Source organism: Podarcis liolepis, assembly GCF_965112155.1.
Source record: "Podarcis liolepis genome assembly, chromosome: 11".
NCBI classification, from domain to species: Eukaryota; Metazoa; Chordata; class Lepidosauria; order Squamata; family Lacertidae; genus Podarcis; species Podarcis liolepis.
Window position 1 is genome coordinate 12,167,693 of NC_139565.1, and position 22,678 is coordinate 12,190,370.

Here is a 22,678-nt window from a genome sequence, read left to right on the forward strand (position 1 = left end):
TGGCTCCCCACATATGGAATGTTCTCCCCAGGGAAGCATGCCTAGCACTATCACTGGCTACTTTTAGGCACCAGGCAAAAAACCTTTACAGGCTTTTGGTCTTTAGATAGTGTGGTCTTTAGATAGTGCGGATTAGCGCTATTAGCGGCTTATCGGATCAGCTGATAAGCGGCTTAGCGGCTTAGAAGAAGGGGGGGAGGGGAAAAAACCCGCAGGAACTCACAAGACATTTTCGTCTTGCAAAGCAAGCCCATAGGAGATTCGTTTTGCGAAGCACCTCCAAAACGGAAAACTCTTTCGTCTAGTGAGTTTTCCGTCTTGCGAGGCATTCGTCTTACGGGGCACCACTGTATATCACTCCTTTTAGCTTTTATTTGGTTTAACTCTGCACTGGTTTCAATTTTCGTATTCTAGGTTGCTTTTCAGCTTTCTCTTTTGTTAAAAAAACTGACTAACAGCCCAATAAATAAATAAATAAAACAGAATCTCTATTCAACGTAGTCACACCATTTTCCCCCCCATTAATATGGATGCAATAGCAACAGCAACTCTTTGCAGAAAATGTTCTGTTATGGCAAGAAATCCCGTGTGTTGCAGCCAAACGGCTGACTGAGGTTGGTTACAGGGAACACAGTTACTCCCTCGTTTAAAACAACTTCACCGGATACTGGTCCATTTCCAGGCACAATTCAAATTGCTGGTTATGTGTGAACCTGCCTGCGTGCCAAGACCCTTGGGTGAGTGCCTTCTCTTGGTCCCATCAGCATCACACCTAGTGGTAACACAAGAGATAGCCTTTTCTGTGTCTCAAGAGAAGCTGGACTGTCTCTTTTCTGCCAGTTTTCTTTCTGTCCTATTCAGACAGGCCTTTGGAAAGCAAAGAGCAAGTGATACTGATCAGTGGCGTGCTGTCAGCACAAACTGTTTTAACTGCTGATTCTAACTGTGCCCTGATGTGTTTAAATTAATGTTTCTATTCTATAATGTTTTTAAATGTAAGCCACCTTGAATCCCAACTTGGGAGAAAGGTGGGATATCAATATGTTGATGATGATGATACTCAATGGCTTGAGGCATCATCTCTGGGCATGCAAAACTTGTCCTTTTGGAAGGCACACCCAAAAGTATTTTCAGTCAGAAACATTATATTAGACATTAATATGATGGTACCTTGGTTTTCGAACATAATCCGTTCTAGAAGACCATTCGAGTTCTGAAACGTTCGAAAACCGAAAACTCAATACGGAAGCAGTGTGGCATGTTTGACTTCCGAGGCGTGTTCGAAAACTGAAGCATTTACTTCCGGGTTTACGGCGTTCGAAAACCGAAACGTTCATCAACGGAGACGTTCGCTAACCAAGGTACCGCTGTATTGATTTCATAAACCCCATGACAATTCAAGGGTATAAAAGGCAATTTCCTCAAGTAATTACAATAACAGCTAACAGAGGCCTTCTCTGAGTTCTGGCCCCCTGCCCCTCCGTCCCTCTCCTGAGAGAAGCCTCCTTCAGCCAACAGAAGACTTTTTTGAAGCCTAATTGGGGCATGGAGGAAAGGTTACAGCTACGGAACAGTTGTGGCACATGTGAGGGGGCCACAGACTGCGAATTGGCCCTATTTTGGGGTGGAGGGGGGGAAAGGAAAGTAAAAACAAGCCAAAAATAAAAAGGTGGGTTTTTTTATTGTAACAAAAAGCTACACATTAAATAAAAGTGTTAGATATCGCACCAAGCAATTCTGTGGAGGAGCTCAGCCCAAATGTTTATTATACTTTATTATTTCCCCACCTCTTTTGGAAAGAAAGAAAAGCTTACCAGCAGTACAAGAAGAAGCATCGCCACTAATATTCTGAATCCAGTCCCTACAAAAGTAAAGAGACAGTCAGAGAGTCAATACATTTACCATCGTCTACCCACCCTACCCTCTGGGTGCAAATCTCTTCCCACCTGCAAATCTGTTATCTGCCTCCCTCCAAATGCCTGGAAATGCGGCACGGGCAGGATTTGATAATATCCAAAGAAGTGACGCAGGAGAGGGGGAGAGGAAGGAGCGCAGAAGCCGTCGGATCACCTTTTTGCTGAAGGGCAGCATTCCACAAAGTGACAAACAGAGCCTTTATTTAAATAAACAAGTTGTGTGTGTTTGCAACAGTTTGGAACACAGTTTGGGAAAGCAGTGGTTTTGAGTCTGCTGGCTCCAAATTTGTGCCGAAGCCAGGTAGCTTTCTTTACAGAACTTTAAATGGGAAAAATCATTTAAAATACCTGCAATCTTCTAATACCTTTCTCCTATAGTGTGTGTGCTTAGGATATCTGATTTTAATTGTGCCCATGGAGGTGAAAGAAAGATCTAGAAAAAAGAACAGCCCACAAATTTTTTCAGGCTAACAGCTGCTGTGGATTTGGCAGTGAAATGTTTCATAGGGGAAGTTAGAACCACGCATCCTGATATCATGTGCATGAGCATCGGGCTTCCCTTTCCTAAGCCACACAGAAGCTTTCTAGACTTTGGGAAGGAGGCGCCATACTTTAATACTTCAATACTCCAATTTACCAGGAACATTCAGGGAACTAGCCTAGTCTCCTAGTACAGTGGTACCTCGGGTTAAGTACTTAATTCGTTCCGGAGGTCCATACTTAACCTACAACTGTTCTTAACCTGAAGCCCCACTTTAGCTAATGGGCCCTCCTGCTGCTGCCGCATTGCCGGAGCATAATTTCTGTTCTCATCCTGAAGCAAAGTTCTTAACCTGAAGCACTATTTCTGGGTTAGTGGAGTCTGTAACCTGAAACGTATGTAACCTGAAGCGTATGTAGCCTGAGGTACCACTGTAGTAGTAGTAGTAGTAGTAGTAGTAGTAGTAGTAGTAATTTATTTATTCCCCACCCATCTGGCTAGGTTTCCCCAGCCACTCTGGGTGGCTCCCAACAGAATACTAAAAACACGATAAAACATCAAACTTTAAAAACTTCTCTAAACAGGGCTGCCTTCAGAGGTCTTCTAAAAGTCAGATTGTTGTTTATTTCCCTGACATCTGATGGGAGGGCAATCCACAGGGCAGGCGCCACTGCAGAGAAGGCCCTCTGCCTGGTTCCCTGTAACCTCACTTCTCACAGTGAGAGAACCGCTAGAAGGCCCTAGGCGCTGGACCTCAGTGTCCTGGCTGAACGATGGGGGTGGAGATGCTCCTTCAGGTCTACTGGGCCGAGGCCGTTTAGGGCTTGAAAGGTCAACACTTTGAACTGCGCTCGGAAACGTACTGGGAGCCAATGAAGGTCTTTCAGGACCAGTGTTACGCGGTCTTGGCGACCACTTCCAGTCCACTGACCGCACACCACTGGGTAGGAAGGGATAACGTAGTGCTGCTGACAGCCTGCCTGCTGCAATGGGAAACTGACACGTCCCACCTAATTGGTAAGCTAGAGAGAAGGAGTGGTGGAAAGTAGGTGGTGACCTGACTTGCTAATACTGCGTACTGCAGCTGTCAGCCTAAGGTGCTATTGGTAGGCAGCTCCTGTAGTGGCCTGGTATTCGTGTCCAGCTTCCTGAGGATGCTTAAGGGGAAGTCCTGGAATAACATTATGAACGGCAGAACTGGGCCCTGAGATCATCAGTTCCCCAAATTCCTTCTCGAACAGACACTTTTGTTCTGTTTGAGACCTCCAGGTATAGGGTGGTATATACCATATTTTTTGCTCCATAAGACACACTTTTTTGTGTGTCTTATGAAGCGAATGCTCCGCGGCTCTCTTTAAAGCAGCAAAGCGGGACAGGAGCCGCTTACACGGGTGTAAAGCAAGCACAGCGGGAGCTGTGTAATCCTTCTGCCGCCATGCTCAGCCGCCCCACTGGGATGGGTGTGTGCACACGCATACCACCCCCTTGGGATGATGCTCGCGTGGGCGATGTGCCGCCACACAAGACCCTCCCTCCGCCACTGGTCTTGCCAGGACAGTAGTACCTTCCTTTGCAGAAGTTTGAAATTTGAAGGGTGGCTGTGGTTTGGTCCTTGTGTTGTGTACGAAGGTGTGAATTGGGTAGGTTTGACTTTAAATGGGAATTGAATCAAGATTTCTCCCGCATATGAAAGCTCCCAGAACTCTCTGCAATGAACAAAAAGGAAGAAAGTCCCACTTCTTTTGGCTTTATTAAAATAATTGTGTGGGGCCATACCATACAGTCCTGAGATCTAAGGGACTCAATGTGGGAAGCTCATATAGTTCCATTGCTAGGGGATAAAGTCTCTCTTCATTTGTTAATGACAGGGATGATGGTTCTGAATGCCACTGTTGACTGCTGTTCACTTTACATGGTTGAAATATTATTCTGATATACCGGTAGTTTAGTCAATAGTTTAGTAGAACATTTGATTCAGAATATATTTTTTTCCTTGTTTTCCTCCTCTAAAAACTAGGTGAATTATGGAGCGAAAAATACGGTAAATTCAATAAAAATTAATAATTAATAAAATACAGGCAGCGGTGGTGAGGAAGAACAGGCCTTCCTGCAGTGGGCTGTGCTCCTCAGAGAGGCTACCTAGTGCCTACTCCAATGTCCTTTGGGTGCCAAATACCTTTTTCGTTTCCCCAGGCTTTGAAAAAGTAAAGCCATTGCTCTTAACAGCTAAGGGCGTCCCTTTTAAATAATAATAATAATAATAATAATAATAATAATAATAATAATAATAATAATAAAAAAAAATTTTTTTATTTATATCCCTCCCTCCCCAGCCGAAGCCGGGCTCAGGGCGGCTAACAACAACAAAACAGTATAAAAGTATAACATAAACAACACTCTAAAATCATTCATTGTAAAATTAATTAATTCAGGCCACTGGCGACCATTGGGCCAGAGCTCCGCGAAGATTGCCGAGGGAGGGAGTCAGACTGTGCCCTGGCCAAAGGCCTGGTGGAACAGCTCTGTCTTGCAGCCCCTGCGGAAAGATGTCAAGTCCCGCAGGGCCCTGGTCTCTTGTGACAGAGTGTTCCACCAGATCGGAGCCACAGCCGAAAAAGCCCTGGCTCTAGTTGAGGCCAGCCTAACTTCTCTGTGGCCTGGGACCTTCAAGATGTTTTTATTTGAAGACCGTAAGTTTCTCTGTGGGGCATACCAGGAGAGGCGGTCCCGTAGGTACGAGGGTCCTAGGCCGTATAGGGCTTTAAAGGTTAAAACCAGCACCTTAAATCTGATCCTGGTTAAAACCTGGCTGCAGACTGGAGCAAAATGGCCGCCATGCTGGTCCACACTCCCAGTAAACCCACACTCAGCTGCCAGGCTAGAGAGTAGGGTGCCCCTATAGACAATGTGAATCACCAGCCTCTTCCCACCGTTTCCCCTGGGGCCAGACAAAATGGGCACTCCCATCTGGGAGAAGCTGTCATTATCTTTGTTTTGGCTTTATGTATGCCACCCGGGGTGTTTTTACCAAGTACAGCTTAAAAACTATGAAATAAATATATAAAAGCAATACGAAGATGCGGTAAACAATGATTACGAAGATAGTTATCAATTGCAATACCGGTATGCTCTGCAATGACAAAATATCTGTAACTATGGCGCTTCTGGTTGTTGTTTAAAGAACAGTAAGGCAGGTTTGCATGGTTGGAAGATGAACAGCTGGATAGGCATCTAGCCAGGGGTGTTCTGACTTGGGCAATTTGTTCTTTCAGAGCCTATGTTTGTGAACTCGTTTTCTTACACTTATAGTCCACCAGTCTTCCAGGCCTGCTACATTTCTTACATTTATATTCTAGGCCTGCTTAGCTTCAGCAAAGAGCCCTTCATGGGACCATGTGTTTTTCATACGTAAAGTAAAAAAATGTGTAGATTCTGTTGGTATACATTATTATGTTGATTTTGAAAGACAATTCAAAGTTGCAGCATTTAGGCTGTGCATTCTCTGTGCTGCTTTTAAAGTAAAAGCCTATGCCCCCAAAAGCCTGAACTCTGCACGAATCTATTTTGCATTATTTACTCTGCCCCTCTTGATTATGCTAAGTGGCAAAGAGCTCTGCACTCCCATGATTCAGTAGGAACTTTTTCGGAAATCACTTCTCCTTCTCCCTACAGATTTTTGAGATTTCACTAAAGATTGCCCACACGCTAGAAGTGTCTTGCGGTACCTGTTTAGAACAAGAAAGATGACTTGTGAAAATCCTATGCATGTTTACTTCAATGCAAGTTCCACTGAGTTCAAAGGATCTTATTCCCAAGTAAACATGCATAGGATTGCAAGAAGAACAAGGAAAGCTGCAGAGGATTCTTCTTAAGGGGTTGCATTTTGTACCAATTTCTGCTGACAGTGTGCTCTTGCAATTATAGAATACACACGGGGGGGGGGGGGGAGTTTTGCATTTCTTAGTTGACCCACGTAAATATATAAATTTCCTCTACTTTGCAATACATTGGTGATACAGTGGTACCTCTGGTTGCGAACAGGATCCTTCCAGAGGCCCATTCGCAACATGAAAAGAACGCAACCCGCAGTGGCGCATCTGCGCAGGTTGCGATTCGCTGCGTCTGCGCATGACGTCATTTTGTGCGTTTGCGCATGCGGCGAAACCCAGAAATAACCCTTTCTGGTACTTCCAGGTCACCGCAGGACGTAACCCAAAAGAACGTAACATGAAGTGGACATAACATGAGGTATGACTGTAATTAGCAAACATTTAAGTGCTTTTACCTTTCGGTCTCCCTCTCTTTGAAGATATCGACACAGAGAGAGGCACGGGCATTCCAAGCACAGTACGGATCTCTTGCCAGGACGCAGTCCACACAGCTGGTGTATTTGTCACAAAACGCAACGGGAGACTGGACTACTCCAGCGTTGGACCCGGCATAGAGATATTGCTTGCCCTGCAGAAAGCACATGGGGGGAAAGTTACAACTTTCTTTAGCTTCTCGCAGGAACAGTGCCTTTGGGACAGTCCAGGACAGGCCACAAAACCCCCAGCAGAAATGACTGAATTCAACAGCTGCTTTCCCTCCACTCCACCCCAATGGCAGGGTTGGGTATTCTTGCTGTTCTGATATCTCCCTCTCACCCCCAGCCCAAATTCTTACTCAGTCCTACCTTTTTCGAAGAAAGTAACAGTGTCTGAATGGGCTCAAAGTTTGGGAAGAGCTGCGTTTCTTCAATGATATGCATTCCGTTTTCGTAGCCAATGGCTTTGTGAAGGGCTCCTCGGTCTGAAACAAAAGGGCCACACTTATAACAAAATACAAAACCAACACACACAAACTAGTCTGATGTTTTTACCCTAAGGCTCCTGCTTCCTTCCCCTTGTGCCTTTCATTGTGTGTTTCACTACACAGCTACCCAACCTTGAGCATTTCCATTCTCTATCCAACTTTCATTTCATCCTTTAATTCCATTTCTTCTCCTAAACTGCAGTCGTTTCACCCCTTCTGAGCAGTCTGCTACCAGGACATGAGCTGGATTCTTATACTTTTTTTTTGTTTTTTTGTTAAGCACCAACCTTTTTTAGACCAAGCTTGGAATCCAGCAACATTTAAGGTACAAGTTCCCTCAGACCCAGAGAGCTCAGCAAACCTAGGAGCTGTGTTCCATAAATATATGGGGACCCAAGGCTTGGGAACATTATGGACTACTCAAAGTGTCATACTCAGGTGAGGAAATTATTCTTCAACTTGTTCTTAAATCAACATAATGTTAAATGATTTCCTTACAATGCTGGTCTGATAGAGCCATTTATTTATTTTTAAAAGTACAACCCACCTTTCCTTGGAAAGAATAATTAAGCCAACTAACAACTGGCAATTAAACAATTGCTTTAAAAAGGGGGGGGGGATCACAGAAACAATTACTATACAATTAAACAAAACCACATACAAACAAAACTAAGGTGGCAACACTAAGCAGCCATCACCAAAATCTTTACCACATAAAAAGTGAGCAATTCTGAGGGAATTTCACAACAATGGTGCCATGACTGAAAAGGCCTTTTCTCTTGTATCCAAACTGCTGAAGCTCAGAGATCTGGGTGTAGAGGAAGGTTCATAAGGGAAGAGGAGGTCATAAACGTATCAAAGTCCTGGGCCATTTCAGAGCCTTAAAGGTTTAAAATGCAGGACTCTGATTTACAAATATATGCGTTAGCAAACTACAGTGGTGCCTCGCAAGACGAAAAGAATCCGTTCTGTGATTCTCTTCGTCTAGCGGTTTTTTCGTCTTGCGAAGCAAGCCCATTGACGGATTAGCGGATTAGCACTATTAGCGGCTTTTAGCGGCTTATCTGCTGATCGGATCAGCTGATAAGCGGCTTAGCGGCTTAGAAAAAGGGGGGGGAAGGGGGGAAAACCCGCAGGAACTCGCAAGGTATTTTCGTCTTGCGAAGCAAGCCCATAGGAGATTCGTTTTGCGAAGCACCTCCAAAACGTAAAACCCTTTCGTCTAGCGGGTTTTCCGTCTTGCGAGGCATTCGTCTTGCAGGGCACCACTGTAGTTGGGTGGAGTTAAGCCCCAATCTCACAGGCAATTTTTGCCAGTCTTAGAACCCGGGATGCTCTGAATTACAACAAATATGTAGCTCACAAGAGGGGCTCAATGAGCTGAAAAGCCACCTTATCATACTGCAATGTTGTCCAGTTCTCAGAGTGCGGAAAACTCACCTGTGCTGATGAACATGACATCATACAAAGTGCCATTCAGGGCCTGGACTCTGTCTACCACAATCTGTGTATACTTCACATCTCTCTTCACCAGTCGGGGCCGGTCTCCAATTGGGGTCACAGAGTCATCCATCAGAGGATGGTCTTTGACAAACTGCAGGGTTTTGTCGGGTAAGTTGAGCGTAGTCGTGATATTGTCTGCTCTAGCCTCCTTGTTTATACACTGTCCCAAGAAGAATGTATGTCATATGATTAATGAGAGCTTTAAAAAGGAAGAGCAACAGATTACTAATAAGCAAGGCAGGGAAGCAGTTCTAAAACAGTTAAAGCATTGTTTAAAATAAAAACATTACAGCTGCTACCTTTTAAAATATGTATTTATTCACCGTGGGATAAGACAGATTCATATCTTTCTTTTAAGCAGAGGTGTGCTCATTCCATTGACAATCAAGAAATAAGCAAAGCGTCTGCGAAGTTTGTGCAGTCTCCTTCCATGGAGGCCTCTGGTATTTGTCTCAAATATTATCTGATTGTATGAAGCAACAGCCATGTATGGCAAAAACATAACAAGGAGGTTCCCAGAAGTGGATAAAATTGTCTTAAACCGTGCAAGTACTCTTTTGTGCAAGCTTTCACTTTATCTTGGAGTGGAAGAACATCTCTGTTCTCAGTGGCTAAAATATATCTTGATGATGGAATGCAAATATCTTTATAGGTAAATTACATCTATATTGGTCTTCTTGCATAGTGCAGTTGTTTTGTGTAGAGTGGTACCTTGGTACTCAAACGGCTTGGCTCCCAAACAGATCGGCTCCTGAACAGCGCAAACCTGGAAGTGAGTGTTCCGGTTTGCAAACCTTTTTCAGAAGCCAAACGTCCGACGCAGCTTCTGATTGAGTGCAGGAAGCTCCTGCAGCCAATCAGAAGGCGCGCCTTGGTTTACGAACGGTTTCAGGAGTCGAACGGACTCCCGGAACGGATTAAGTTCAAGAACCAAGGTAGCACTGTAGACTGCATTCAGATTTTACTATTCAGCACATTTTCTTACCGGATTCTGAATTGCGCAAGTAGCTTGCAGCCAACTGTTAAGTGTGAAGACCTCCTCACATGGTTCAGGTCACTCCTAACCATGCCTTGGACTCCCACCCCAAGGAACAATTTGCCTTGCGTGAATAGGACTGGTTCAAAACATATGGGCTATCATTTACACTGATAGCTTTGTGGACTCATGCCATGCAAGCTGAGGTCCTGGAAGCATCCACACCGCACAGGAACATGTGAATGAGGCCGACTAAACTAGCCAACCCATATTCTCTATGGGTGTGTCTGCAAGGAGCTTCCTGTGGCAAACAGTAAAAGAGGAGTATGTCATGGGAGAAACCATAACCGGCATTGGGTTGTGTAGGCATCACACACCTGTTGTGCTGGTCCTCTCCATCTGCCAGGAAGGGATTAGCACAGCTGGGGGGCCAGAGGCTCTGAATGAGTGCATGTGGCACATGAACATTTGCTTATTATGAACAGGATCGTAACCAGCCCTCAGTTTATTCAGACTTACCGCTCCAGGCCGGGGTTTAGGAATCTCTCCGTTGTATCGCAACCATTTTGTGTGGGACTGCTCAACGGTCGCGATTTGCATGTACTTCCCTTTGGCAAAAACATCCTCCACTGTCGAGATGTTGTAGGCACAAACAGCTGATAGCCCAACGTTGTTCCTTAAAACACACACCGAGGAAACCAAAATCAGCAACTTGTTTCACACTTCCTCAGAAACAAAAACTTCCAAATGTTCAAGCGTTACTTACAATTGTGGGGAGAAAACCCCGTAGATCACTGGCTCCTTCGAACTTGGAGTCTTCAGGATGAAGACATCATTGACAACGTTGAAAAATAAATTTTTCTCTGGTACAGAGCAAAGCAACCTGGCCTTGAGATAGGATGTCCATTTTTTCTGTAGAGTTCTGTGCCCACCCTGATCCCCCTTTAAAAGAAAAATGCATTCAAAAGTAAGCAGATGTCTTTTCCAAAGTATACAGAATTCTGCTACATTAAACTGAATAATTGCAACCAATATTTCAAGTATAGCTTGTATGGACAAATTCGCCAAACAAGGTGGATTGAGATTAGCATTAAGAGGTCACTCTTAGCACATATAACCTGTGAGAGATAGTAAATTCTGTTCTACATTGTATTGTGTGTTGGCCCATCTAGTCTAGCTTCCAGTTCTTGCATTGACCAGCCAGATGCCTTTGGGGAAACTGCAAGCAAGTCCCGAGTATAGCAGCACTGTCCGCACCTACAATTCCTAGCAGCTAGAATTCAGAGAAATACTGTCTTCCACAGGTGAGGCAGAACATAGCCTTATCCTCCGTGGATTTGTCTAGCCCTCTTTTGAAAACATCCAAGTTGGTGGCCATCACCACCTCTTGTAGGACCAAATCCCACCCTTTAACCATGGACTGTGTGGAGAAGTCTCCACTCCTGGACATGAACTGCAGACACTTAGGGCCTCAATACTCATGTGTCAGCTGCTTCAGCTGCAAATCAGCAGAGAGACTCCGAGACTAACAGTAAAGTTGATTCTTTTTTTCCAAGGAAACATAATGCAAACAGAGAAACCTATGTCAAAATAAATTTTTTTCCTTCCAGTAGCACCTTAAAGACCAACTAAGTTAGTTCTTGGTATGAGCTTTCGTGTGCATGCACACTTCTTCAGATACACTTCACACTTATCTGAAGAAGTGTGCATGCACACGAAAGCTCATACCAAGAACTAACTTAGTTGGTCTTTAAGGTGCTACTGGAAGGAATTTTTTTTTTATTTTGACTATGGCAGACCAACACGGCTACCTATCTGTAAAGAGAAACCTATGGTGAGACTGTCCCTAGGTAAAGCAGTTGCCAGGACTGATGATCTGGGCCTCCCACTTCCCCCTAAGTCTGTTCCCCATCCAGCTGTTTTCCTGGCAGTCTTAAACTCTGTAAGGGGACGGGACTTCTTGCACTCTTTGTTCTGCTACATGCAGAAGTCTCTAAGCCCTTGGAGTCAAGGAGCTGAATACAGTAGGACTGGCAGGCTCCCGTGAATCTGTTCCAGCCTCAACCCCACACCTCTTCCTCCGCTGCCCTGTCCTACATCTGCAGTGCTTTCTGCCTCTCCTTCCTCTCTCTCACTTAAGTCTGTTGTTTGTTCAGCATCCAACCATTCTGCCCCCCACTCCAGCCTCTGACCTGTCTTCCGTGTCCCACCACCACTCCTCTGGCTCTGAGCCTTCCTCCTCTGAGGTTACCTTAGGGGGTGTTCTCCAGCTGCAGCCTCCCACCACTCCTCATTGTCCGGCCAGTCCCTGACAACATGTTACATTCATGGTCTGGAGACTGCTGCAGAAGCTATCCCTGTGAAGGGAGTGTCACTGTTCTGGGTTATAGGTAAAGGGACCCCTGACCATTAAGTCCAGTCGCAGACGACTCTGGGGTTGTGGCGCTCATCTCGCCAAGGGAGCCGGTGTCCAGCTTCCGGGTCATGTGGCCAGCATGACTAAACTGCTTCTGGCAAACCAGAGCAGCGCACGGAAACGCCGTTTACCTTCCCGCCGGAGCGGTACCTATTTATCTACTTGCACTTTGATGTGCTTTTGAACTGCTAGGTTGGCAGGAGCAGGGACGGAGCAACGGGAGCTCACCCCGTCACAGGGATTCGAACCACCGACCTTCTGATCGGCAAGCCCTAGGCTCTGTGGTTTAACCCACAGCGCCACCCGCCTTATGGGAGGAACGCCCAAATCTACCCAATGTCAGCATTACACCTCCCCAAAATAGAGCAAACGCCAGTTTGGAGATCAGCTAATGAGTGGGCTCCCTTCCACCACAGTGGAAAGAGCCATGCTTACCAATCTAAAAAATGTAACCTTCATCCAGCAAAGAATGAATTTTAAGTGTGAGCCTCTTATGGGTGAAATATACATTAAGCATTAAAATACCAACTGTGCTCTCCCAACTTTTGCCATGTCTGCACTTTTCGAAAAAAGCAGATGTCTTAATACGAAATGCATTCGAGGTAAGCAAGGATTTTATTTTTCACTGAGGCGGTTTCAAAGTAATGGTAGGCAATTTATTTTCCTATGTAACAAAAAATGCACATATTTTCCTCCTCCAATCTATATATAGCTCCGCATAAATCGTTAAGAATGAGAAGCCAGTCACTTGACTGCAGTACTGCCGGTTAAAAGCAATGACAGACAGTCAGCAGACGAGAGGACCATCACAACCACGCCAAAGCTGATTTACTTCAAACTACTGAGATCTCATAAATCTTGCAGAGTGTATCAGCTTCTGTTGCTTAATTACATCCAATGAGTTTTTAAGCATCTGGTTTTAAAATGCAACCTCACTGCCCCTGGAGATATCCATCCACCCATCTATCTATCTATCTATCTATCTATCTATCTATCTATCTATCTATGGCAGGCAGCATGCTCAGTAAATGTTTCTGGAAATTTTGCAAACGTTTTAAAAAATTTAACCTTGTTTCACATCAAGAGGTTTCCCCCCAAAGCCAGGCAGCTACTATTATGTTTAAAAGGCATGAGAACGACAGAATCAGGGCTGGTTGCAATCGTTTTCTTCCAAGCTATGGCAGCTAGCCACCTGTCACATCACAGTCAAGCAAGAAATTTTCTTGGTGTGAGAAAAATGTTGGCTTTGTCTGGTACCCTTTAGAAATGCGTCTGGCATAGCTCAGGCATCCGGCTTCCCTTGAAATTACGATGGCTAGAATTCAATCGACAGCTTATGAGTGATGCGTGAAACGAGTGAAGCGGGAGAGTATAAAGAGTTCTTGGTCTCTCTTTTTTTAAAACTAAGAAAATTAATTTCCACCATCATCTAATAACGGGAGCAACTCAGTTTCCCTTACTGACACAGAATCAACCAGTTTTTGAATGCAGAATGCAATCTTGAATCCTTTTTCTTCTTCTGAAGTCTCGCTAAAGCTATGTCCACACAGAAGCGTCCAACAGTCAGGGATTGGAGCTACGGTGCTCCATTGGAAGCACTGTCAAAATTTTGAGGAAGGGAAAGACTCCACGGAAAAAGCTCTGGACGCACAAAGGGCACACAGAACCATGCAGACTGCACTGTTCGTGCTAGCTGAGGGACATGCACAGTGAACCCAGACCACCAGGGCAAAGGGCGGGGAAGCAATATAAACAACATGACAACATCTTGGGATCGAAAGGGCCACAACTTTATTCATTATGTCAACAAAGCTTTGGTGTAGGCACTGGGGATGTGTCCTGAATCAGCCAACCCAAGTGCTGGCTGATTACTTCATCAGGGTTGATTCGGGTTAAGGATCCCTCCCATGACACACATCAAATGTGGTTGATCTCTCCAGGATGCCATTTGAAGGGTTCTATGGCCCATTTGCCCCTGTCAGGACATTCGGACAGAGTCCTCCCTAGAGGCCTTTACTTAAACTTCTTGATAAGTAAGGGAGTTAAGACTCCTTGCCACCTGTTCTGCTTAGACCAAGGATCCATGCCAATGACTTTATCTGCCAGTAAGCTGTGACAATTGCTGTGAAATAGGTAACACCTTCAAATGTGGTCCACATTGTCCCGAGGCAAATTCCTTCCTGGCGCCAAATATCATCGACAGAGTAAAAAAGGTAAAAGCAGTGCTTTTTTCTAGGGGGACACATACCCCTAAACATTTTGTGAATCTAAGTTTGGCCTCATTGAGGGGCAGTATTTGAATATGAGTAGGAAAATGAGAGTACCCATTAATATTTTTTTTAGAAAAAAAAGCACTGGGTAAAAGGTAAAGGACTCCTGGACGGGAAAGTCCAAAGGAGACTATGGGGTTACGGCACTCATCTCACTTTTCACGCCAAGGGAGCCAATGTTTGTCCACAGACAGCTTTCCGAGTCATGTGGCCAGCAAGACTAAACTGCTTCTGGCACAACGGGACAGCGTGACGGAAGCCAGAGCACATGGAAACACTGTTTACCTTCCCGCCACAGCGGTGCCTATTTATCTACTTTCATTGGTGTGCTTTCGAACTTCTAGGTTGGCAGGAGCTGGGACAGAGCAACGGGAGCTCACTCCATCACAGGGATTCGAACTGCCAACCTTTCAATCGGCAAGCCCAAGAGGTTCAGTGGTTTAAACCACAGCGCCACCCGTGTCCCGAATAAACAATCACACAATCACTGATCACCCACCATTGTGAGGCTCAAAGCATTGAAGCTGATGCCTCCTCAGCTGTTGTCATTGGCTGTGGGTTTCTTGTGATGTCATAAAAGCACTTGGCAACTGAGTGTATATAAAGGCAGGCCAAGGGGAAAGCCCTTTTCTGTTTCCAGCAGGACACACCTGGCAATGGATGTGACATTCAGCATTGCCCAGGTTTCTTCCACTTGGAGGAGGCAAACTGGTGAATGGAAGAAGGCAATCCTCTGGCAGTGGGATGCTAGGGAGTGATAATAAGGCAAGTTTGCTTGCTTGAAGGCTACTGGTATCAGTGATTAGAAGCTGACGGACGTCTCATGATGGGCCTAACAATAGCTTCTGGCACAATGGAACACCATGACAGAAACCAGAGCACACGGAAACGCAGTTTACCTTCCCGCCACAGTGGTTCCTATTTATCTACTTGCACTGGCGTGCTTTAGTACTGCTAAGTTTGGCAGAAGCTGGAACAGAGCAATAGGAGCTCACCCGGTTGTGCAGATTCCAACCGCCAACCTTCTGATTGGCAAGCCCAAGAGGCAGGGCCATAACATGTAAGGTGAGTGAGTGGGATGTCCATTGCCAATTGTGCTGCTGGAAGAAGAATGTTAAAATACACTAGAGATAGACCTGAATGACAGCTGTGCTTCCGCCAGGTACGCCTCAAAAGTACCGCCCCTTAATTTGGCTGTGACTGGCCAGTTCGAATTTAATTGGTAGAGGATCCCACTGCCAAAGCAGCAAGTCGTCTCTCTGTAAGTCTGGACCATCTGGAAATATAGACTGCACATCTGGACTACAGTGATTGGGGGGAAACTGCTAGCACACAAAACAGTGAGAGTGTTGTTTCCTCACACCCCAAAATTATTTGGAAACAATGGGGAAATGGTTTAACTCATTCTCACCTTACAAACTCTGGCTATCCTTGGAATCATCAGCTTGCCAAGAAATTCATATTCCACAGAAACCTCAGTGAAAAAGAAATACACTTTGTCGTCATCCTCATCGGCACTGTTTGGATCAGCTCTTATCACATCGGCAAAAATGAAATTTGGTTCTAGAGAAGTGAAATACAAAATTGCTTAATTTTAATAATTCCCCCACCTCTCAATATTTCCTGTTAATTACTCATTGTGGACATTTTATATACGCACACGGTAGCTGCTCCCTGGTCCAAATAGTATAAGATAACCTAGATCTTTACTGTAGCAAATATTTCAATTTCTATATTTCACAAACCCTTCAAGAAAATTTGTATTAAAAAAGAGCTATTTTTGAGATCGAGATCCAAACACACTTTTAAACTGAGAAATCTGCTCTATAATTCCTTGAATTTTTGGTGCAAGTATTTATACAGCCACATAAACAACAAACACTGCTCTTATGGAATAATCCTTGAAGGAATCCTGTTAAGTTATTACAATTCAGCACTGACTTACAGGAAGAGGTTGTTAGTCCATATTGCATTGTCATTTCCGCCCCCCCCATCCCCTTTTAAGAGCATCTCAAAAGTCTCCTGATAATCGAAAATCAAATAAAGGATAAACCAAACCACAACACCGTTTCTTCAAGCTGCTTTAATGGATTTCATGAACTAAACCAAAGCTGTTTACAATTTTTGTTATTTCAAGAGGCGTATAGTCTCCAACCCAGACAGAAGACTGAAACAATTGTGTATTTCTTGTGGTATGGCAGCAGAAAGAGATCTTTCTGGCTTTGGAAACGTACAAAAGGGGTACTATTTCGGTAAAGAGATTACTAGACAGTACATTTTAGGCACATTCCAACAAATGCTTATTTCCCCCTCCAGATCTTACCGTTAAGCCAAGGAATTGCATATTCTGTCCGTAAAGGATTTTGCAACGAGTTCCTTGAAATAATTGGTTCACTTCCCAGGAAGTTGTAAGACGTTCCAGAATAAAGATCCCCATCTTTGCAGCAACAAAGGATTACATGGATTAAAAATATATAGTAGTATTTAACAATATTTTTTTCAAACTGAATGATGCCATAGGAAAGGTAAAGGGACCCCTGACCATTAGGTCCAGTCGTGGACGACTCTGGGGTTGCAGCGCTCATCTCGCTTTATTGGCCAAGGGAGCCGGCGTACAGCCAACATGACTAAGCTGCTTCTGGCGAACCAGAGCAGCGCACGGAAACGCCATTTACCTTCCCGCCGGAGTGGTACCTATTTATCTACTTGCACTTTGACATGCTTTCGAACTGCTAGGTTGGCAGGAACAGGGACCGAGCAACGGGAGCTCACCCCGTCGCAGGGATTCGAACCACCGACCTTCTGATCGGCAAGTCCTAGGCTCTGTGGATTAGACCACAGCGCCACCCGCGTCCGCTCCTCCTATTACATCTTCCATCCCCTCCCAACCTCTCCCGCCTGCCTGACACCTGCTTGCAGAAGGCCTGGACTATATGGCTATATTCCCAGCTGCCAGGCTCCAACATACCTCTCCTCCCTCTCAATGACCTAAGTCAAATTACCTGTTGTGTACGGTCCCCATTGTACCACTATTAAGATTTAATTCAAAAATTACTCCACTAGATGGGCATTTAGCACTGACCCAAATGACACTGGTTCAAACGGCTTTTTAACCAAATTTGATAGTTTAAGAAGCAGAGGACACGATGGCTGACATCCAAAAGATTATGTGTCTGGTCATAATGGGAGGATGAGCTTTTAACAAAATACTGGGGTAAATAGGAGCGGCTGAAGAAAAAGGAACTCAAAATATTAGTACTAAGCATAGGATCTTCAGTTCTTCCTATAACAAGATACAGAAACAGCAGTAGGTTTGTACTTACCAACCATAACTGATGTATAACTTTGTGCTGGATCAAATGGACACCTTCCTTTGCCATCATCGTTTCTACCCACAAGTTTAAACGATGTCAGGTTCTACAAAACAAATTAAAACCTCTTCTTTACTTTCCACATAGAATGCAAACAACCACAACTCAGCATATGAAGTAGCTTAGGGATGAATATTTTTAGGTTGCGCTCTGTGGCGACCCGGAAGTAAAGGGGTGCGTTACTTCCGGGTTTCACCACTCATGCATGCGCAGATGCTCAAAATGACGCCGCGCGCATGCTCGGAAGCGACAAAATGCGACCCACGCACACACAGATGCGTCTTACATTTACTTCAGGGTGTGAACGGGGCTCCGGAACGGATCCCATTCGTATCCAGAGGTACCACTGTATAGCTCTGAACGCTTCGAACCAACCCTTTCAGTACGATTAGAGATACAAACTCATGCAACCACTTTCATCTTTCTCTCTCTTTTACATTATAAAGTCAACCTGGTGGAATAACCGCAACAGTTACAGGACATTTCCAGATTTCAGCTTATTACATTCAGGCCCATGACTTAAGCAACAGATGGGTGAAATTCAACCTTTAGATATGCTGAGGCAATTTACGGGCCTGGTTCAGTACACAATGATTTCTACACATCAAAACGAAGCCGAAAATAGTTGTGAGAATCAGCCCCCTGTCCCTTTGTTACGCATAAGAAGTAGGCACTTATAAAAGAAATGTGCAAAATATCATGCTTGTGATCCGGGGGCAGGGAGAGAGAGACTTAAGTCTTTAAAGTCTGTGGCAGTTCCAATGAGATGAAATTAAGGTTGTGCTTAATTAATGCTGGACTGTACACATTTTTAAACAAAATATTTATCAGCGGCATGATATTGCTATACGAATGAATTAATAAAAACATAAAGCGCAAAGTGCCAAAGATTATGATTTGGTGACATAGGAAAAGTCTCTGTAACACAAAGTATTTGCCTTTAAAAAAAATATATAACCTGGTGCTGTTACTTCTCAAAATTGCACATACAGACACATGTGCGTGGAAGTTGTCCCATGAAACATATGTGAGGATACCATGGGGAATGACAAATGAGGACAAACGAGGAATGAAACAAATGAGGACTTCGGTGTGTTATCCTGGTGTGCTAATACATACAGAGGAGCCAGCAGGAGGGAAGGAAAACATGGAGGTAGGAAGACAACACAGTTTAGATAGCCAGACAGACACTAGGAAAAGAACAGAGGTCAAGCAAGCAGCAGAAATAAAGTAGATTGTGTCATGAAGAGTGATTGCACTTGGACCATCTTCTCTTGGCTGATTAAGCAGTTTTATGCAAGACCCTTTCACCTGCAAATGCCTTTGTGCCTTCTATTGAGGTGTGCACCACTGAAACCAGGAAGTCACTAATCGGCCTAATTGTTTTCTGAAACTGTGTATTTAAATGTCAAAAGCTGCCCCGAGTGGTACATTTGCACAAGATGGGGAGAAATAAAATAAAATAAATAAAATAACCATAGTAATTTGTACAAATTGGGAAACTATGGTTACCAGCTATGATCTATTAAATCACAGTTTGAAGTTAGTTTGATATTGTTCCGAAGGTGGTGCCACAGTGTCCAAATTTGGATAAATGGGAAAGTTCCTGGTTTAATCATGAACAGATACGTGAAAGCACTACACATGGGGGAACACACTTGTGCCAAGATGGATGGATATACCTATGAAGAATTCTTGAGTGCCAGAAATGTCTCCAAGAAAATGAAAATGAGAAAAAGCCAGTGTATAGGTGGCAGCTGAGAGTAGAATAAGCGCCAGTATACTACCCAAAACAGTAAAGAATTATTCTGATGGAAGATAAGCTTTTTAAAAGGATGAAATTGCATTAATGTAATTGGAAAGTGATTAATGTGTAAATAAGGAAGCTGGCTGTGGCAAGGCCAAGAAAGGACAAATTCTGGCAACGTTGCGGAAAAGATGATAGACAGACTTACAGATAAGGGAGACAAGAAAGGTCACAGTCTAACGTCAAAAATCCTGTTCTTGGGAACAAAGTAGGGTCCGAGTGAAAGGAGAACGATGGTAGAGTCAAGAGACATGGAAGGTAGACAGAGGTGGATTTTTAAACACAAGGAGGACTTCATTCTGAAGTATTCAAGACTATGTGGCTATGGCATAGCCAGGAGCTGACAGAGACAAGACAGGCAGAGAAGGGAATCAGAGTATTTAGGGAGAGACACAAAAGGGATGTCAGTCACACAGGATAGTTTGAAAACTTATGTACATGTCTGTGTCCTTTTCATCACTCAGCTCAGGAAAACTGCTTCCACAGTTGCCCCTAAAAGAAAATGCGTTCTTCCCGCTTACCAGGTGATCACAGATGGGCTGAAACGCGTTAGTTCCACATACATAGAGTGAAGAATCATCCAGCTGTTGTAAGACACGGACGTAGTTAAGGCACTCTGTCTGTAAAAGAGAAATGGAGGAGGAAAATACTGAGATTTCAGAATGTGCAATGAGAATAAGAAACCCTGTAAGCGACTTGCATGGCTTCAGACCTATACACACAAACAAGGTCAAGTCTTGGTTTTATTAGAAGAGATATGAATGATCCTCACAGCTGTGCATGCAACTCCTTTGCTCTTCTCTTGCACAAGTGAGCAAACCCAGGAAATATCCCATTAACTACAGTTTCCTGTTTCGTCTTGAATAGGAAACCGTGGTTGATGGCTTCGGAACAAGCCATTATAGTAAACCATGGTTTTAAGTCTTCTTAACATCCTAGCTTGTTCAGGAGCTGTTAACCATAGTTTCAGAGCTTTGGCAAAACGGAAAACCATGGTTAATGGAACACTTCTTGTTGTATTTGCTAAAGGGGCTGTATGCAACAGGTTGCTCAAATTCTGGCTATGGACGTCTGAGAATGGCTGAAAGTTCACTCAAAACCCTGCTTGTTTTTCTCTAAAGCAGGAGTTCCCAAACTGGTTCATGGACCACCAGTGGGCCATGAACTTCATACAGTTGTTTAGAAGAGTGTTTGTAAAAATGCAATTTAAAATCATATAGCATCTAGCACAGGACATTAGAATTTCTACGAGAGGCAGAAATTCTGTGGTCTGTCAAGACCCTCAGCTTTGGTCAAGTGGTCAGGGGTGGAGCAGAGTTCAGGAACCAATGATCTAAAGCAGGGATGTCCAACAGGTCGATCGCAATCTACTGGTAGATTCCCAGGAGGTTTTGGTAGATCGCGGTTGATCTCCTTAGCATCGCTAAAACTGACTCCTGCCTGCCGCCTCACCCCTCCCTCCATTGTTATTTGATCTCTAGAAGGGAAGACGGATCTTTCTCTGTGCTGCTGTTTTCATCCATAGCGATCTTTTTGTGAGTGACTTTACCCCTTTGTCCCTTGCCTTTATCCTCCCCCAAAAAGTTTTTATTTTAACCCCTAACAAAAGGGGGCTTTTCTCCCCTGTAAAAACAGCTCAACAATTTATAGCTGCCCCCCCGGGCTTTTCTCCTCCCCCCAAAAAGCTGAACAACTTTGAGCTGAAACCCCCCAAAACAGGGGTAGATTACTGCCAGTTTTTAATTCTGAAAGTAGATCGCAGTCTCTTGAGAGTTGGTCACCACTGCTCTAAGGCATACATGTTCAGCTGGTGGACCATGATTGACAGGTAGATTGCCGGGGTGCTCCAGGTCAACTTTAGGATTTAAAAAAGGGATTGCCTGTGTTCTCCTGTTTGAGTGTGCCTTGCCCTGGCCCCAGCGGTCTGTCCCATCGCTGTGGAAGCTTGCCTTCCATTATGCAGCTGCTTTGTGGATGAAGGAGTGATAACTGCAGGTTGTTGTGTGATCAACTCTTGCCAATCCTTCCGAAAAGAAGCTGAACAACTCTTGCCAATCCTCCCCTGGTCTATGCTCCCAAGAAAGCTCGACAACTCTTGGCAATGACAACGGGTAGATCACTGCTAGTTTTATTTTACTGGGAGTGGATCGCAGTCTCTAGAGAGTTGGACGTGCCTGATCTAAACCAACAGCAACAAGGAGAAATGCTAAATAAGCTCATCCATCAATGAACTGCTGCTTCCCATCAAATATGTTGCAGCACAAAGCCAAGGCTGCTTGCAGTTATGGGAGAGGCTGGCTCTTTTTCATACTTGGTACTGCTGCATTTGAAGAAGGGAAGAAAGCAGCACTACCGTGCGGCAAACTATCAGCTCTACATTTTTTATCATACATGCACACACAACCGTTCAGCATCATGACTTACAGGAACTAACACAGCAAAAGAGACACGTTAACTCTGCTGAAGGTTTAATTAAAGGGGCATGGAAAATTAATTACTTCTGCAATACTACTAGGGGAAAAAAACTTTCTTGAAAGTCAAGCTGATAAAGAGACAAGCAACAAACTCTTTTCACCTGTTTGGATTTGCCCTTTTCTGCACATTTCGTCTTCTTGTCTTCTGTGACCTTCCAAAACACCTGGAGGAAAACGAACCAGGGTAAGAACAAATCAAAGGACCTTTTCAGTGCTCCCACAAAGAGTAATTAATATTACGGCGTCCAAAGCCATCCTGGGGCAACTGCAAGCAGCTATACACCTTTTTTTAAAAAAAAAATCTGCTCTCTTGGAAATGGGACTTTTCCAAACACACCTGCGGTACTGGAGCTGGAGAACTTTAAGCACATGTGTAAGATTACAGTAAATTAATTCAAATGATTCATTGTGCTTCCCATGAATTTGATTTGGGTAGGAACGGTTTAAAATCTATAGTGGTGCCTTGGTTCTCAAACGCGTTGGTTCTCAAACACCTTAGTTTCCAAATGTCAAAAACCCGGAAGTAAGTGTTCTGGTTTTCTAACGTTTTTCGGAAGCCGAACATCCAGTGAGGCTGTCAGCTATTGTTTCTGGGGCCCCTACACCAATCAAAAGCCGTGCCTTGGTTTTGAAACGGACTTCCAGAGCACGTTAAGTTTGGCACTTTTCT

General features: G+C 44.3%; 2 protein-coding genes and 1 long non-coding RNA gene across 9 annotated transcripts in view; 1 reads left to right on the forward strand and 2 right to left on the reverse strand.

Annotated features, from left to right (window-relative positions):
- LOC310688492 (uncharacterized protein) overlaps positions 1-22,678 on the reverse strand; it is a 193,396-nt gene that overhangs the window by 23,168 nt on the left and 147,550 nt on the right. The window lies entirely within an intron of this gene.
- The window catches only part of SEMA4D (semaphorin 4D), a 118,348-nt gene that overhangs the window by 3,203 nt on the left and 92,467 nt on the right, over positions 1-22,678 (reverse strand). For all 5 annotated transcript variants that reach the window (XM_083464836.1, XM_083464840.1, XM_083464837.1 and 2 more), the window contains 11 exons: positions 22,110-22,172; positions 20,056-20,154; positions 17,680-17,773; positions 16,680-16,793; positions 15,768-15,919; positions 10,437-10,612; positions 10,190-10,346; positions 8,632-8,854; positions 7,073-7,188; positions 6,683-6,855; positions 1,815-1,861 (listed from right to left, as the gene is read on the reverse strand). In XM_083464836.1, coding sequence (XP_083320962.1) covers positions 1,815-1,861; positions 6,683-6,855; positions 7,073-7,188; positions 8,632-8,854; positions 10,190-10,346; positions 10,437-10,612; positions 15,768-15,919; positions 16,680-16,793; positions 17,680-17,773; positions 20,056-20,154; positions 22,110-22,172 — 1,414 coding nt within the window. The remainder of the gene's footprint in view (positions 1-1,814; positions 1,862-6,682; positions 6,856-7,072; positions 7,189-8,631; positions 8,855-10,189; positions 10,347-10,436; positions 10,613-15,767; positions 15,920-16,679; positions 16,794-17,679; positions 17,774-20,055; positions 20,155-22,109; positions 22,173-22,678) is intronic.
- The window catches only part of LOC310688506, a 486,265-nt gene continuing 478,592 nt past the window's right edge, over positions 15,006-22,678 (forward strand). Inside the window, exon 1 of the long non-coding RNA XR_014516981.1 lies at positions 15,006-15,110. This is a non-coding gene — a long non-coding RNA (uncharacterized lncRNA). The remainder of the gene's footprint in view (positions 15,111-22,678) is intronic.